At 45.8% G+C, this 14,541-nt stretch overlaps 1 protein-coding gene across 4 annotated transcripts in view; it reads right to left on the bottom strand.

Moving 5' to 3' along the window:
* ACSL1 (acyl-CoA synthetase long chain family member 1) overlaps positions 1-14,541 on the bottom strand; it is a 72,685-nt gene that overhangs the window by 24,818 nt on the left and 33,326 nt on the right. For all 4 annotated transcript variants that reach the window (XM_049632560.1, XM_049632558.1, XM_049632557.1 and 1 more), the window contains exons 3-7: positions 11,244-11,358; positions 7,065-7,129; positions 4,394-4,495; positions 1,990-2,089; positions 1,590-1,768 (exon numbers count right to left, since the gene is read on the bottom strand). In XM_049632560.1, the coding sequence (XP_049488517.1) occupies positions 1,590-1,768; positions 1,990-2,089; positions 4,394-4,495; positions 7,065-7,129; positions 11,244-11,358 (561 nt within the window). The remainder of the gene's footprint in view (positions 1-1,589; positions 1,769-1,989; positions 2,090-4,393; positions 4,496-7,064; positions 7,130-11,243; positions 11,359-14,541) is intronic.

Below are 14,541 nucleotides of genomic sequence, written 5' to 3'. Positions count from 1 at the left end.
ATATTTCTCTTTTTGATCCTATAAAAACATATATCAACATAAACTTGATCATATGATCAACCGGAAGGCCAATGTTAAATTCCCTTCTTAAAAATTACTTAATCTTTTGCTTACAAATTTTTAAAACCCAAGTATGAATCATATGACACAGGTAAGTGGAAAACAATGTCTTTTATAAATAAAATCTTTAATGTTAACTTTACATTACAATCTTCATTTACCTAAATGTTTTCATCTTAAAATTATGTCATCATAGAAAAATCAAAAAATACCAAAAAATTCCTGTGGGTGTGTGCATGTGTGTGCACGTCTGTGTGGTGGGGTTAGGGAAAAGATGGAGGAAAAAGATTACATTGTAAATGGCATTATTGCGATCACAAGTGAAATTAACAAATGTGCAGAAATGCTAGGCAAAAAGCTAGCTAAAAACCCAACTGAACAGTACAGCACACCCATTCTTATGGACTAAGCATCTATTCTACTGTGTGCGTCTCTGTATAAATGTGAGGCAGAAGGCTCTGTTAGAACAAATTAGTTTCTCTATGACCGCTAAGTTCCTCCAGGAAGGTATTATATAGATCCTTGTTCATAGCCTCCAATTCCTTGTAGGAGAACTATAAGTAAAATTTCAAACCCTATTTATAACAGTTCCAGGAAAATATTTATAACATTTTCAGAAGGAGAACAGCCAATTCCTGTGATATGTACCTGACAAGATCCTCCTCTTACTAGCTTCTCTGGATTAAACTCTAATCCAAATCCAACTGGGAGAATCAGCTTTTTACATGTGATGTCAAACAACCAATTTAAATATACGCCACATTCGTTTTCCTAGAATGGTTACCCTTAAAGTTCTGATTAAGGTGAATCTCAAGAAATTTAATATAAAAATAAACCAAATCAAACATCTATGCTGGAAATCCACCAGGACGCTACAAAAGCAACTTGGGAAAAAGAATAATGAGGCAGATTTCTATAGCTGGCTCCATTTTAGAAACAAATCAGTAAGTAAATGGCATTAAAGGCTAAAAAGAACATACAAACTTAAATCTCCACCTGAATCAGAAATTCACATTTCTGGAGCACTTGGGTGGCTCAGCTGGTTGAGCATCCAACTTCGGCTCAGGTCAGGATCTCGCGGTTCACGAGTTTGAGCCCCACATCGGGCTCACTGCTGTCAGCACAGAGCCTGCTTTGAATCCTCTGTCCCCTCTATCTGCCCCTCCTCTGCTTGTACTCTCTCTCTCTCTCTCTCTCTCTCTCTCTCAAAAATAAATAAACATTAAGAAGAAAAAAAAATTCACATTTCTACCATTTATTGGCATGGCTGGTCAGTGCTCTAGAATAAATGTGTGAGCACCTGCAACTTGTTTTACGAGAGTACTTTTTATCAGATGGGATGGATTCACACTGAGACATGCACGTAGAACCCTTCCTTCCAGTAATGAGGCAGCAATTTCCACCCTATGTCTTTTATGGGTTGCTGCGATGCCCAACCAGAGCTAGGATTGCATGATTGCACTGGATACCACATGTGAGCCGAAATGGCCTCAGGGGCGCCCACCAGGGAAGTGGGAAGGATGACTCACCTCCATTGCCTTCAGACTGATGATTTCTACGCCACACCTTTTGCCTCGTTCTAACAGATCGATGCCATAGGAGTCCATGATGACTATGGTTTTAAGGCCTGGCGTTAACTTATTTTCTACACCTTCTAATAGCGTGTTGGCCTTCTCTGGCTTGTCAACAAAAACCAGAGAGAGTTCGGCTGGGAATGAAGAGATACAATGAAGAATGAGCTCCGAGATATTAAAAGCCTGACTGTACGGTATCTGACACCAGGCTATTTTCAGGACTTACAGTCTTTGAATAGAAAGACAGATGTGTATTCAAACATAAAATCCCTATCAAATCAAATATAACCAAATGTAAAGTCATCAAATCTAACTGATAACTAGGCCAGTGCCCACCTGGAGACCCCAGACATACCTTTGTTGACTATGTAGGTGATGGCTTCAGCTCCAAGCGTATCATAGAGGGGAACGGACACCATGGAGTAAGCAAAGCATCCCTGTTCAATGATCACCCACTAAATGAACAGTAAAGGTCAGGGAAAGAAAACGAGATGTCATCACGGAACCACTCCAAGGAGAACAACACTCTAGAGAGATTCAAAGTGGAAACACTGGATGGGGCAAAATCAACATTTGTGTGTCTACTCCTATGTGCCAGGCACCACGGAGGATTCACGATGCAAACAAAACACCTGCCCCCTTCTTAGAAGGACAGTGCAGTTGGCCGGAAGAATCGAGGCAAATATGTGAGAAGATAATTAACCGTACGAGATAGTGACCGGCTCAGACACGAGGGAGCCGGAAGTGACCCACCTCCACGGGGCACGTGACTGAGCTCGCCCTCTGCAAGGGCAGCACGGTTTGGACAGATGGAGAGAAAGGCAAGGAGACTCCAGGAGCGGGGACTGCGTGAACAAAAGCAGGGGGGAGGGCAGTGAGCACTCAAGGGTGCCCCGGCAGGCAGGGTCGCAGGTGGTCTGTGGAGGGGCCTGGCCCCATCCCCAGGTAATGCGCGGCCACTGAGGGCTTCTCGGTGAAATGGAGGCCCTGGGGTGTGAGAAGATCAGCTGTGCAGCCGTGTGCGGTGAGACCTGGGAACTGGGGAAGGAGGGACACCCCTGTCTAACAGGAAAAATGTTCTGGGCAAAATCTCCCCAGAAAAGTGATGAAGAAGTGGTACCGGGACCGGTCTCCTTGCCTCTAACTCAGCAGCCATGTGGCAACTGATCTGCCTACAAGGCATACATGGCAAGATGAGCCTTTCGCTAAAAATCCTTGCTGGTGCCCCTCATCTCCAGCTGCAGGTCTCGAATCTGCAGAATCCGACACGCGGCCACGGCACAGAAAAAGGCACAGCTGCTGTGGAAAGGCAGCACACCCACTTACATTCACTCGGTCTGGGGCAGTTTTGCTCCTTTTTCTTTCCTAGCATCAGTTTCAAGTTACCAACATGGAGGGCAGGTCCAAGCTCCTCAGCAGGGTCCATGATGTGGTACATGTAGTCCTGTCTTCCCTGCCCCACCAAGCTCTACCAGATTGAAATCCCTCAACCCCCAGCACAGATACGCTGCTTGATGCAAACATGTCGTTGTTCCCGACACTCCCTTAGCTTCCCTGCTCTCATATCCTTCAAGACTCCACTAGGAGGCCACCTCCAGGAAGTCCTCCTTGACTGAGCTCCCCATAACCCTTTTCCCTGTGTCCACGCTTGCCACGCTACAAAGCAACACCCTACAGGCCGGTCTTCCCTCACACGGTACCTTAAGAGAAGGATCCAAATCACTGTTGTGCTTTGGTGCCTCGCGATGCCTGGCACATAGTAGGTGCTCCATACACATTTATTAAACTAGTTCATAAATGTAGGAAGGAGCTTATCCTATGAAGTAAGGTCCTAGTGATAGATTCAGCATAAAATGCCACTAATGCAAACATCTGGGATGTGTTCACTTGAATGGGTTTCACTTACAATGAAAGAAACGAAATTCCATAAGCCTAGTCGTAGTCCAACTGTGGAAAATGCTGTGTATCCCTTACCAGTACATAAAACTCTAGGAAACCAGCCTAATTTATCCAATAGTCGATAGCACAGCGATTGAGCCAACATGTCTTAGACACAAGAACCAATTCAATTCCTTCGAGCCTAGTGCTTGAATTTTACCAAGCCAAGTTATGCCATTTGTTCACCAACGCTATAATACGTGTATTATATATATTTGGAACAACAGCTCCAGAAGAGCTTCTCATTTAAATTGACCTTAATGCAAGGGTTTACAGAAGCACCACGCAGGGGCCTTGGCAGCCAGACAGACCGTGTGTCTACACCGAGGCTGACTCGCGGTGAGGTACTTTTCCCGCTGCCCCCGGTATTTTAAATTTTGTAACCTGATCACAGGGAAAGCTCCCACCTTTCAGAAAGCAAAGAGGGGAGTCCGCTACTGCCAAAAACGTATCCAAGTTTCTCTATAATTTATTGATGCTATTTTTCTAATTACAGAGGTAGGCCTAGAGGCTAGGAGGATTCTTTGTTAGTTATCTGTTCTAGTAACTTCTTTGTTAGTTTTTGTTTGGGACCTGGTTTTTGAAAAAACAAAAACCAATAATCAAAAAGTGATATATAGATTTTTTCCACCTAAAGGCCAAGGAGGCCCGAGCCTGGGTTTTCATATGTGTAACTTTCTAATGAATAACATAGAGACATATGCTCAGTAGAGATCAGAGCACAAAATCGGGTCCCAAGCAAAGGTCTGTATGAACTCCAGTTGGCTCTTACATGTGAGAACTCTCAAAACCGCACACAATTGGCGTCTAACGGTCAATACCTCAGGTCTGTTCTGAGAAAAGATGCCAATGTACTGATCCGGGGAAGTCTTGAAGCCCTTCTGGATGAGCGCTGAGCCCACACACTCTGACATGTCCGCAACCTGAAACGGGGAGGAAAAAAAATCAGGAACCACGTCAGGCCCAACTCAGGGAACAAAGCTCGCTGGAGCGACAGCCGACCGAGTCTGCTATCTTGGCCAGCAAGTGGCGCCGAACGGCGAAGGGCAGCAGGAGCGAACGGGGTTCCGTCAGCCCTACAGTTTTGTAAAACACGAGGCTGGCTTCACCGGAACTCACTATTAGGAGAACTGGTCATAGGGTTCCTTCTGCAAAGCAGAGGAATCGGATTCTGACAGCTGCAGGTCAGAGGTCACTGGATGCCCGGGCTTCTCACGCACATTTCTATTTTACACTTCAGTTTTATAAAATTATAAAAGTAATACGAGGACGTAGAATAATAGAAATTACTTGCATTTATAAAGAGCAGCAAGGCAGCCCAAACTTGTCATTTGCTATATATAAATACAGAAATAGCAAGTTTGGGGGACACCTTCAAAAAACTTGTAACAGTTTTAAGTAAAATGAATAAGTAAATAAATACTATTATTGCAACTAACTAAAAATAGGTAGATTCATAAAAATGAGGTAGGATTATAAACCTGTCCCCAACCTCTCCCCATTCCCATCCCAAATTAACTACAAAGAAATTTTTTTTTTCATCTTAAAGTTTGGAATTATTTTCTTCATCTCAGTTGCTGAGTTCTCGGGAGCAGTCCGAATCCCCACGCATGCCCGTAGGGAATGAAGCCACACCTGTTCCTGCCCAGAACCCCATTTGTCCTGGCACACAGTGCCACCTCGCTCTGCCTATGGGAACGAGAGCTGAAAGGTGAGGTGACAGCAAGAATGATGTTTCCATATCCCCCGGCCTTCTCACAACCTCTGCTTGCACATAAGGGACGGGAACCCATGAGATGCTACCCTGGTTTGCGGAGCTTACTAGGCTAGTATGTGTGCATTTGTATCTCTAGAAAGAGGCTCCCTCAGGTTTTCCCTCAGAAAACCTCACAGGGTTCCGAGCCCCGCAAAGGGCAGAGGCACCAGGCTGACGAGAAGACTTAAGTCTACAAATCCAAAGCTGGCTTCTGTTACGTCCTGTTTTATATCGTCACCAGCCTCTGGCTGAAATGTACAAAACACGGATTAACACCTTCAGGAACCGCCGTGATTTTCAGTCTGCCTTGAAAAGTCCCATCTGCAACGGACCTGTCTTCCGCCTTCCAGCCGGCATCTAACACAAGTAATTCACAACACACCTGTGGATTCCGGGAGGCCGGAACACCACCACGCAGCGTTACGTGTCCAACGCACACGCGCACGACTGTTTCTACACCCCTTGCGAAAATAAAGGACCTTGGCAGCTATTTTACCTTGGCTCTGGAAAGGCACACGAAAAGCGGTGAAATCCCTCTGGTCCCCCGGGCCACGCATCTCATCCCTCCTTCCCCAAGAAAGGTCCGCTAAGCTGTTCTGCCTCTTGGCTCTCTGTCAAGAGATACCCAAGCCAAGCCTTCTGCATCTCACTGATCCTCAGATGAGGGAAGGGAAGGAAAAGTGGTGTGGGGTTCAGTCTAGGGAGGGCCAGCGAGCGCTATTCCCGAGCCGGCTTTGTGGCTCCTCGTGACGACCCCCCCTGTCACATATACACTCCAGAGCACAGCTGCCAAACGTGGAAGGAGGAAGCTCACGTGGATTCATGAATGCCACAGGATGATCTGCCTCTACGGCAGGGAGCCATTTCCCGGACAGCTGGGCCGGAAACAAAAGGCAGCAGAAACTGATGCTTCCGGTGGCTCCCATACGTCCTTGGGGTCCTGCCTCCCCAGGGAGAGGCGGGGGCATCGAGATGTCTTGCTATCACGATCGAAATAAAAAGCAGCATCTTCCTGCTCCGCTCCCTCCCTGCCAGTGGAGACTACTGAAACAGCTGTAGCTGTGGATCAGCCAGGACCCACAGGAATAAATAGAAATACACCCAGATCCCAGCCTCCTGTGTTTGTTACTGTTTATACAGTAACACAGGTGTCACTTCCGCATATCTGTTCTGCTCGCTACGGCCGCCCTGGGGTTCTATGTCAGCGCAGTCCCAAGTTGGTCAGGTTCATACAATGCACCAAAGAGCCCTGTACCGGAAGGTATGGACCTCGCTTCTGCTCCTGTTTCTGTCATTGACCAGCTTGTGACGTTAGGCGAGGCCCATCCTTTCCTGGGGTATATTTTCCTCATCTATCACATGAGAGGGCTACTCTATGTTGGGGCTTCTAAATATCACTAGTACCCCTCAAGGCAGAGGAGAAATTCTGTTCTCCCAATGGACTCTTGAGCACACTTCTAGAACATCATCTTAGAATTAAATTCAACTCCGTAATGCATCCAACGTAAGTTCTAAAATAAAGTGCTTTTGAACCACCAGTTAAGTTACTTAACCAGTTTTTCCCCAAACTGCTGTGTAAGACTTCTCCCTTTGCATGCTGCACATTGTCCCTGAAGCTCTGAGCTAGTGCAACACGGGGACTCAGTAGCGACCCTCCACCCCTCACAGCGTCTCCGAGAGCTGACCTATTTCAGTACCACATCCTGCACGAGGACACACAGAGCCAGAAAACTCACCTCTTTGTATGAAAGCCATTCATAGGGTTGGTCTGGCTTCCGAGAGCCTAAACAAGGGCCATTATCTGGAAAAAGGAAAACAAAAAACAAAAAATGGGCTTAACATGCATAAATATTCTAATTTGTACTCCATTCTATAAAGGATCAGGTAGACAGATTTTTGTCCCTAGATTAGAAATAATGAGTTCAGGTCGAAAATATGTCCTCCCTAGGTTTCGGTCTCATTTGTTTGTTTGTTTCTATTTTGTTTCTTAAATGGAGTGGGAGAAGAGGGAAAAATGAGAGGATATAGGTAAATACAATTTTTAAAGACACTCAATTTGTGAATTCTTCTTCAATACCCTATCGGTTATTGAGTCAGGAGTCAGGAGCTGAATGGCAAAGAAATTCTGGTGTAGGTGTTCAGAAGACTCCCTCAAAATTTCTAAATTTAAAGCATTCTAACTCAGAATGTAAAAAGGAAAATACGATTCTTCGATGTCCAAATTCTGATGACCTGGACTTTATTTACACAGGCGAAGTCTTAATTGCAGAGAAACAAAAATAAAGAAAAGATGCAAAATGAGAGAAAATAAGGGGGTATTTATAAAAGTAAACGTTAAGAAATATCAGGATGGGAGCACCTGGGTGGCGTTAAGCATCTGACTCTTGATTTGGGCTCAGGTCATGATCTCTAGGTTAGTGGGATCGAGTCCTACGTCGGGCTCTGCACTGACATTGCAGAGCCTGTTTGGGATGCTCTCTCCCACTCTCTCTCTGCCCTCCCCACCCCCCCACCCCCCACTCACGTGCACTCTCTCTCTCAAAAATAAAATGAATATTGAAAAAAAAAGAAAAGAAAGAAATATCAGGACGTGTCCTGATTCTAACCCAGGTAACGAATAAACAGGAAGAAAGAAAACCCGGTATTAATTATTCACACTAAGTGCTAGCAATAAATATCATTCAAGTCATTTATATTTGGAATTATGCAAGTTTCTTTCTACAGATTAACCCCAAGCTAACTTTATGCTCAGTTTGTAGTTGTTGAAGGAAAACTATGTCCACTCCACCCCCAGCCCCCCACAAAATGCTGCCATATTCAGATGATGATCAGGGTTGACCACATACCAGAATGTTTCTTTTTTTTTTTTTTTTTAAGTTTATTTATTTTTGAGAAAGTGGGAGAGAGAGAGAGCACGAGCCAGGAAGAGGCAGAGAGACAGAGAGAGAGAGAGACAGAATCCAAGGCAGGCTCCAGGCTCTATCAGCACAGAGCCCAACGCGGGGCTTCCACTCACGAACCGTGAGAGCCAAAGTCGGACACTTAATCAACTGAGCCACCCAGGCGCCCCCCGCCCCCCGAATGTTTCTCAACTAGGAACACGGGCCCTACCACCATCTGTGTGCCTGCACGGCTTCTACTACAGACTGTTTTGTCACGTCCCCTCTGAACAGGGTATCGGCATTTCTGTCTTGTGACTATAACATATCTGGCTTCCCCATTCCAGGCTCGAGTGGCAGTTCAGATGTTCTGATTTGGTCTGGGGGCCTGAAGAAGAGGGAGGGACAGTGGAGCACAGCCCCCCGTGGCAGCCTTGATACGCTGGACCTATTACACGGAGTCCCCCCGCTAGAGACGGGTGCTGCCTGTGCGGGTCAGTCGTGAGCACGGGGAGGACCCAGGCTGGATGAGTTCTCTGCTCCACACTGACTTCCTGGCTCTCTCTACAGTAGCCTTCATGCAAACAGAAAGAGCACAGAGGGCCTTATTCTCAGACCCACTTCAGTTCACAGGGACTGTAATAAAGACCACGCTGGACAACACAAGGTCCATCAGGGGCTGTTTTCAGACATTTGCCATGCGAAATAATGTGATTTTATTCTTTAAGAACAGGGACTGGCGATCTGTAGGCAGGGGCCGAATCAAGCCTGCCACCTGTTGTTGTAAATACAGTTTTACTGGAACACGGCCTCGCTTGTTCATTTACATATGATCTAAGACTGCAGCTGAGCAGTCATGGCAGAGACTGTATGGCCCTGAAAGCCAACCATCTTTACTCTCTGGCCCTTTACAAAAAATATGCAGACTCCAGCTCCTGGACACTGGGAACTTAAAAAAAAGATTCTATACCCAGGCCCTACTAACAAAATTTTTGATGTAACTGAACAGGGAAGGGGCCTGGGCCTCAGTGGTTTTTAAAAGCTCCTCAGGTGATGTGCAGTGTAGCCGGGGACAAGAATCCACTGACTGGCAGGTAGAGGGCCCCTCCTAGAAGTGGCTTCCTGCATGCGGTCTGAAAAGACCAGGTTTGAAAACTCCAGGCTGGCTGGCTCCTCCTGTCATTCACCAGACTCCTAACTACCTTATCTAGAGGATTTTGCTCTCCTGTAAAGGCTTAATCTTATGGTAGTCTAGAAAATTGAAGCTTAGAATAAAAAGCTCCTCTGGGGCAGGGGGAAGAAGGCAAAGTGATCTGCTGAGTAGTTTCCTTCAATCAGTACAGGTTAAGAAGACTGAACTTCGTTTTCTTCAACTTCTCGGAAACATTCACGTAAGACCCTCATTTTCCAAGTAGAGGAAGGTGACTAAAAAAAAAAGTTACTGTCCGAAGATGAGAGGAGAGTCAGAAGTAGAATGTAAGTTACCACACGACCTAGATGAGTTCATTCTCTACTAATAGTGGAAAATCATATAAACATTTATACACGTGACTCTGTGGTACTGGTAAAGATTACACACACATATGAACATGCATATACATACACACATATGTTTATTATATATATATATATATATATATATATATAATATATACAAATATTTTGATGTGGCCTTATGTTAGGCTGCTGTACCTTATGGGTATTTACTATCACAGACAAACCCTGCCCCTCACCCCAACTTTGAAGAAGTTCACAAATTAAATGCTCTCCCTTTATCGTGGGGCTTAATGAATCTGCTACAGGAACACCAGGACAAAAACACAACGGAGCAATCCAATTTTACCAGTATCAAGTAAAAACCACGGCACTTCCTGAGCACATACCACATGCAACATGTCGTGGGGACAGAGACAGTAATAGCACACGGCCCCTGGCCGTCAGGAGACTACGGCCTAGGGAGCAGTAGGAAAAATAAAAGCTAACCACCGAAAGATTTAAATAACAAACGTGTGGATCCCAAAGACCATTTCTAGAGAGTAACCCGGAATAAGCCAAAATGAAGGGGCTGAAACAAAAAGAGGGGTGGGGGGAAGTAGAGAGGACTCTCTCCATCTCTGAGGACACATTAATAGAGCACCTACGGTGTGCAGGTGCCGAGAGAAGAGACAGCTGCCTGGTTCATGGAGCACTGGCTAGTGGGACAGATGGGCAGTAAATGCCTCTGTTCCCTGGAGGGGCTGGTACAGAAATAGGTACAAGATGCTGGGGAAAGTGGGCATCTCCACCTGGAGGTAGGAGATGAAAACAAGGGAATAGGAAGGTTTTATAGAAAAGGTAAAAAAAAAAAAAAAAAAAGCAATACGAGGTTTACAGGATTAGTAGGCATATAGCAAGCGCCCGGGGCTGAGGTAGGAAAGAAGCAGCTTTATGATCAGGAAAAAGACACATGCACAAAGGCACGGGGTGATGAGAAAGGAGAGGGGTTCTGGTTTTGGGAGAAGTTCAGTGTGACGTGAGGCAGGTATACATGGAGCCTGGAAGAGAGAGAGGCTGGAAAGGCACGCAGGCGCACGGGGTCTCTTAGGCCACCGTTGCTAATGAAGCGCAATCCCACGGGCCAACACTTGCCAAGTGTCTCACGGAACACTGCTTCCTTGGGATGTCAGTGTTTATTTCTCAAAATATGGGTCTCATGCTCAAGTAAGTTTGAAAATGTTGGATTGGGTCCAATTAAACAGACCTTTTGACCTCAGGATATGTCAGAGCCCACAATGAGCTAACATATGTGTGACCCTCCACAAAATGCAGGACATGATGAAAACATATTCCACCACGGAACCTGCTCTGCCAGGGGATAAGCTGGAGGGGCTGCTGTGCTTTGGAGGTCACTCTGGAGAAGTTACAGGAGGAGACAGGGAGACCCGAACAGGTGGAAACAGGTGGAAGACGGGAGCAAATATGACTTTCTCCAGAAAGACCACTCATGCCGAATGAGAACCGTCAAGCATTCATCACACAAATCCCGCGAATGCTTACTTGACACCTGTATGCCCCGCAGGAAACCCTCGTACATGGTTGTGACATCATCATAGAAATACACCAAGGGCTCGTCGCCATCCAGTAGCACGGATCTCCGGGCACCATCACTACCCTGTAAAAAGACACAGACACGCGAGCGGTTAGAAGAAAATGTTGAAAATAAAAGGCCTCGCGTGCACGCCCGCAGTGCCCTGCAGGGGGCCCCTGTGGAGCAGCTGCTCGGTATTTGCTGAATGAAGGGAAGTGCAGGATTTGCCAAGATGGGGCATTCAGCTGGGGTCAACTCCTGGCTTCAGAGAAGCAAGGCTAAGAGGGGCCCTGGGAAAAGGAAACAGGGGAGCAGATGTCTGAGCAGGGGTCTGGCAGGAGGACTGGAAGCCTGCCACCACCACACACTGTGACAAGCCTCAAACCTCTGCCATCGACAGCACAGGAGACTGCGTTTGGGTCAGCTCTCGTGGAAATGACACACCATTCAGTTGTGCTTCCAAAATGCCATGTATATTCCTTCTGAGATTATTGCCACTGTTACATCTCTGTGTCAACAGCAGTGTAACCTGGTAGGAACTTTAGACGCTCACATAGCATCTAACAGTTAACAATCACCAGCTACAAAACTTAGGGAGGCGCAGGGACGTGTCTTGACTGCTTTGACTCGCTGCATTTGTAGGTGCACAGATTTTGTATCTCTGCGTACCCGTCTCTTTGTGGTCTTCCTTGGTTGGTGCAGAAAGTTTACCTCCTATCCACAATAACTCCTAACTAGTTGCAGAAGTTATCATAAGAGGAAGTAGCTCTCTAGGGGTGCCTGGGTGGCTCAGTCGGTTGAGCGTCTGACTCTTGATTTTGGCTCAGGTCACGGTCTCACAGTTCGGGGGTTTGAGCCCTGTGCTCTGTGCTGACAGTGCACAGCCTGCTTGGGATTCTCTCTCTCTCTCAAGGGGGTAGGGGGGTAAGAGGTAGTAGCTTTCAACCTCTGAGCTGCGCAGCCCTCCAGGGCCACAGAGATACTGTGGGTCCAGATAGCCACAGAAACACCAAGCATTCTCTAGGAACTGATAAATCAAAGCTCAACTACTATGATGTCAGAGCCTACAATTTTTTTCTTTTCAATTTCAGAGAGGGGGGTCTTTACATGTGCAATGGTCAGGAAACACTCTCTTGGGGAAATCACGCTACGATATAAGAATTTCTTGGTACTAAGAGAAAGGACTGTTCATAGTAGGAGAGATCATTTCTAGCACGAGATTTGAAGAAAGTAGATAGGAAAGCCTTCATGAAGAAGGGGGCAAAGGAGTAGGTCTCAGAGACTAGAGTGTGAGATGGAAAAACGGGACACATTCCAGCAGAAGAACCAACATGGAGACCTTTATAGGTAATGACGGCCAGAGAGATTTTGGTGGATTCTTTTTCTTCTTCTTCTTCTTGTATTTTTTTGTTTGTTTGTTTTTAGGATTTAATTGGCATCCTTCATACTCCTCCTGCAAGCTCTCCTCCCAACCAATTTATCATATATGTACTTCAAAAAGAGCAATATACAGAAGTATATTAAGGAAAAAAAAAAAAAAGACTTGTCCCTATTACCAGTTTGATGAGTTCCTTCCAGACTTCTTCTATGGTCTACATTTATATAAAGTCTTTCATTATCTACTACATATCAAATACGTGTTTGAAACTTGCTCTAAGGCTACTAATAGCTTTCTGGAGTAAATATCATCCAATGATATATTTTACAATTGTCACACAGTCTTCTCTATCTTGGCCAAAACTTTCTAACACCTGTAGCCATGATTCCAAACATAATTATTAATTATAACACACTACTTTATAAAGCAGTTATTCTTTGTGTGTATAATGGTGGGAAAATCTCTGCACTGTAGACTCATGATTATTACTCAATCTCTCCAGCTGTTTGTTTTGCAAAATGGGGATACCGTGTGTCCACGTCCAGGGTTATTTTCCGCTAAACAAAACTGGCCTTATAAAACATGAATATGTAGAATACTACTCGGATATCCTATAATATGCCATAACTATAATACCAGTCCTTCTTAGACTGTATCTTTTCTCCAACAAATACTCAGATTAAAATTCAGAAGCGATTTTGTTGCTTTATATTAAGCATTGGAAGCCTTTTCAATCCAGGAAGCCACCAAAAAGACCCAGGGCCTCACGGCTAAGGTAGGGAAAAAAGGCGCGAGGGACTGAGTGACAGAAAGCTAAGAAAAGAGGCATTATCAACTCATGGCCGGGATGGACAGGCAGCGTGGTAGCCCACAGGGAGGTCCTCATCACCTCAGCCTGGGACAGGGTCCCCTACACCTCTTATCATGACCCTCATTCATTCATGGTATCCCTCAGTGGTGTCTCTGCTAAAGCAATACTGCCCTCCCCATGCGTTCTGCTGAGGACCCTTATAGCTGTCAATGGGTCAGATGGGAATCAGGCGAACAAGACTCAGAGCTTTTTCTGAAGGAGCCCAAGTCTTATTCTTACATCACTCGAGGGGCTCCGAAGAGCACCAGCTAAGCAAAGAGCACAGAGGAAGTCAGAAAGAATAGACAGGAGTAGCCTGGAGTCTTGGGAGCACGGGCTCACCCTCAAGCTGAAGTCCTCCAAGGATGGTCTGGGGAACACCAGGCCTTTGTGAGGAAAGCAAACTAGCTAGCCCTGCGCCAGATGTACTGAATCAGAAACCCTGGGGGTGTGATCCAGCAGGCCGTGTTTTAGCAAGCTCTCCAGGGGATTCTGGTGCATGATATAGTGACAACCACCAGCCTGGAGGCATTAGGATCCCAGCAGGGATGTGGTGAAGATCCGAGTAATGCTTCAGAAAGAAATCTACAAGAAACCTGCGCAGCCTGAAGAAAGGGAGGGAGGGAAATCCACTCATTTGGACCTGAGTGAGGGCAGTGGCAAGTGGGCATGGGGAGAAGGGTGACCCCAGAAGCAGTACTGGCTAATGAATGGGATTTGGCAAGTACCTGGGTGTAGGAGCAGAGAAGGAGGTCTAAAGATAGCAGTTCCATTTTTTATCAGAAACAGAAGGCTGGGCATGGGGGCCAGGTTTGAGAAGAGAGTTAGCTAAGCTTTGGATATACGGAGACAATGTCCCTCTCAACACAGGTCAACTTCCCAAGTCCTATTTTGAGAATCCACTGCTGTAGAGTATAATTTCACAACAAACTCTGGTTAAATAATTCTTGAGTGAAGGTTAATCTTTTGGTGGTATATAATCTTCAGAACTTTGAGAAACATGGAGGTAAAACAGCCAAATCCAAGTTCAAGAAGTTAG

Source organism: Panthera uncia, chromosome B1 (assembly GCF_023721935.1).
Source record: "Panthera uncia isolate 11264 chromosome B1, Puncia_PCG_1.0, whole genome shotgun sequence".
Lineage (NCBI taxonomy): Eukaryota > Metazoa > Chordata > Mammalia > Carnivora > Felidae > Panthera > Panthera uncia.
This window is presented reverse-complemented; position numbering and strand designations above follow the sequence as displayed.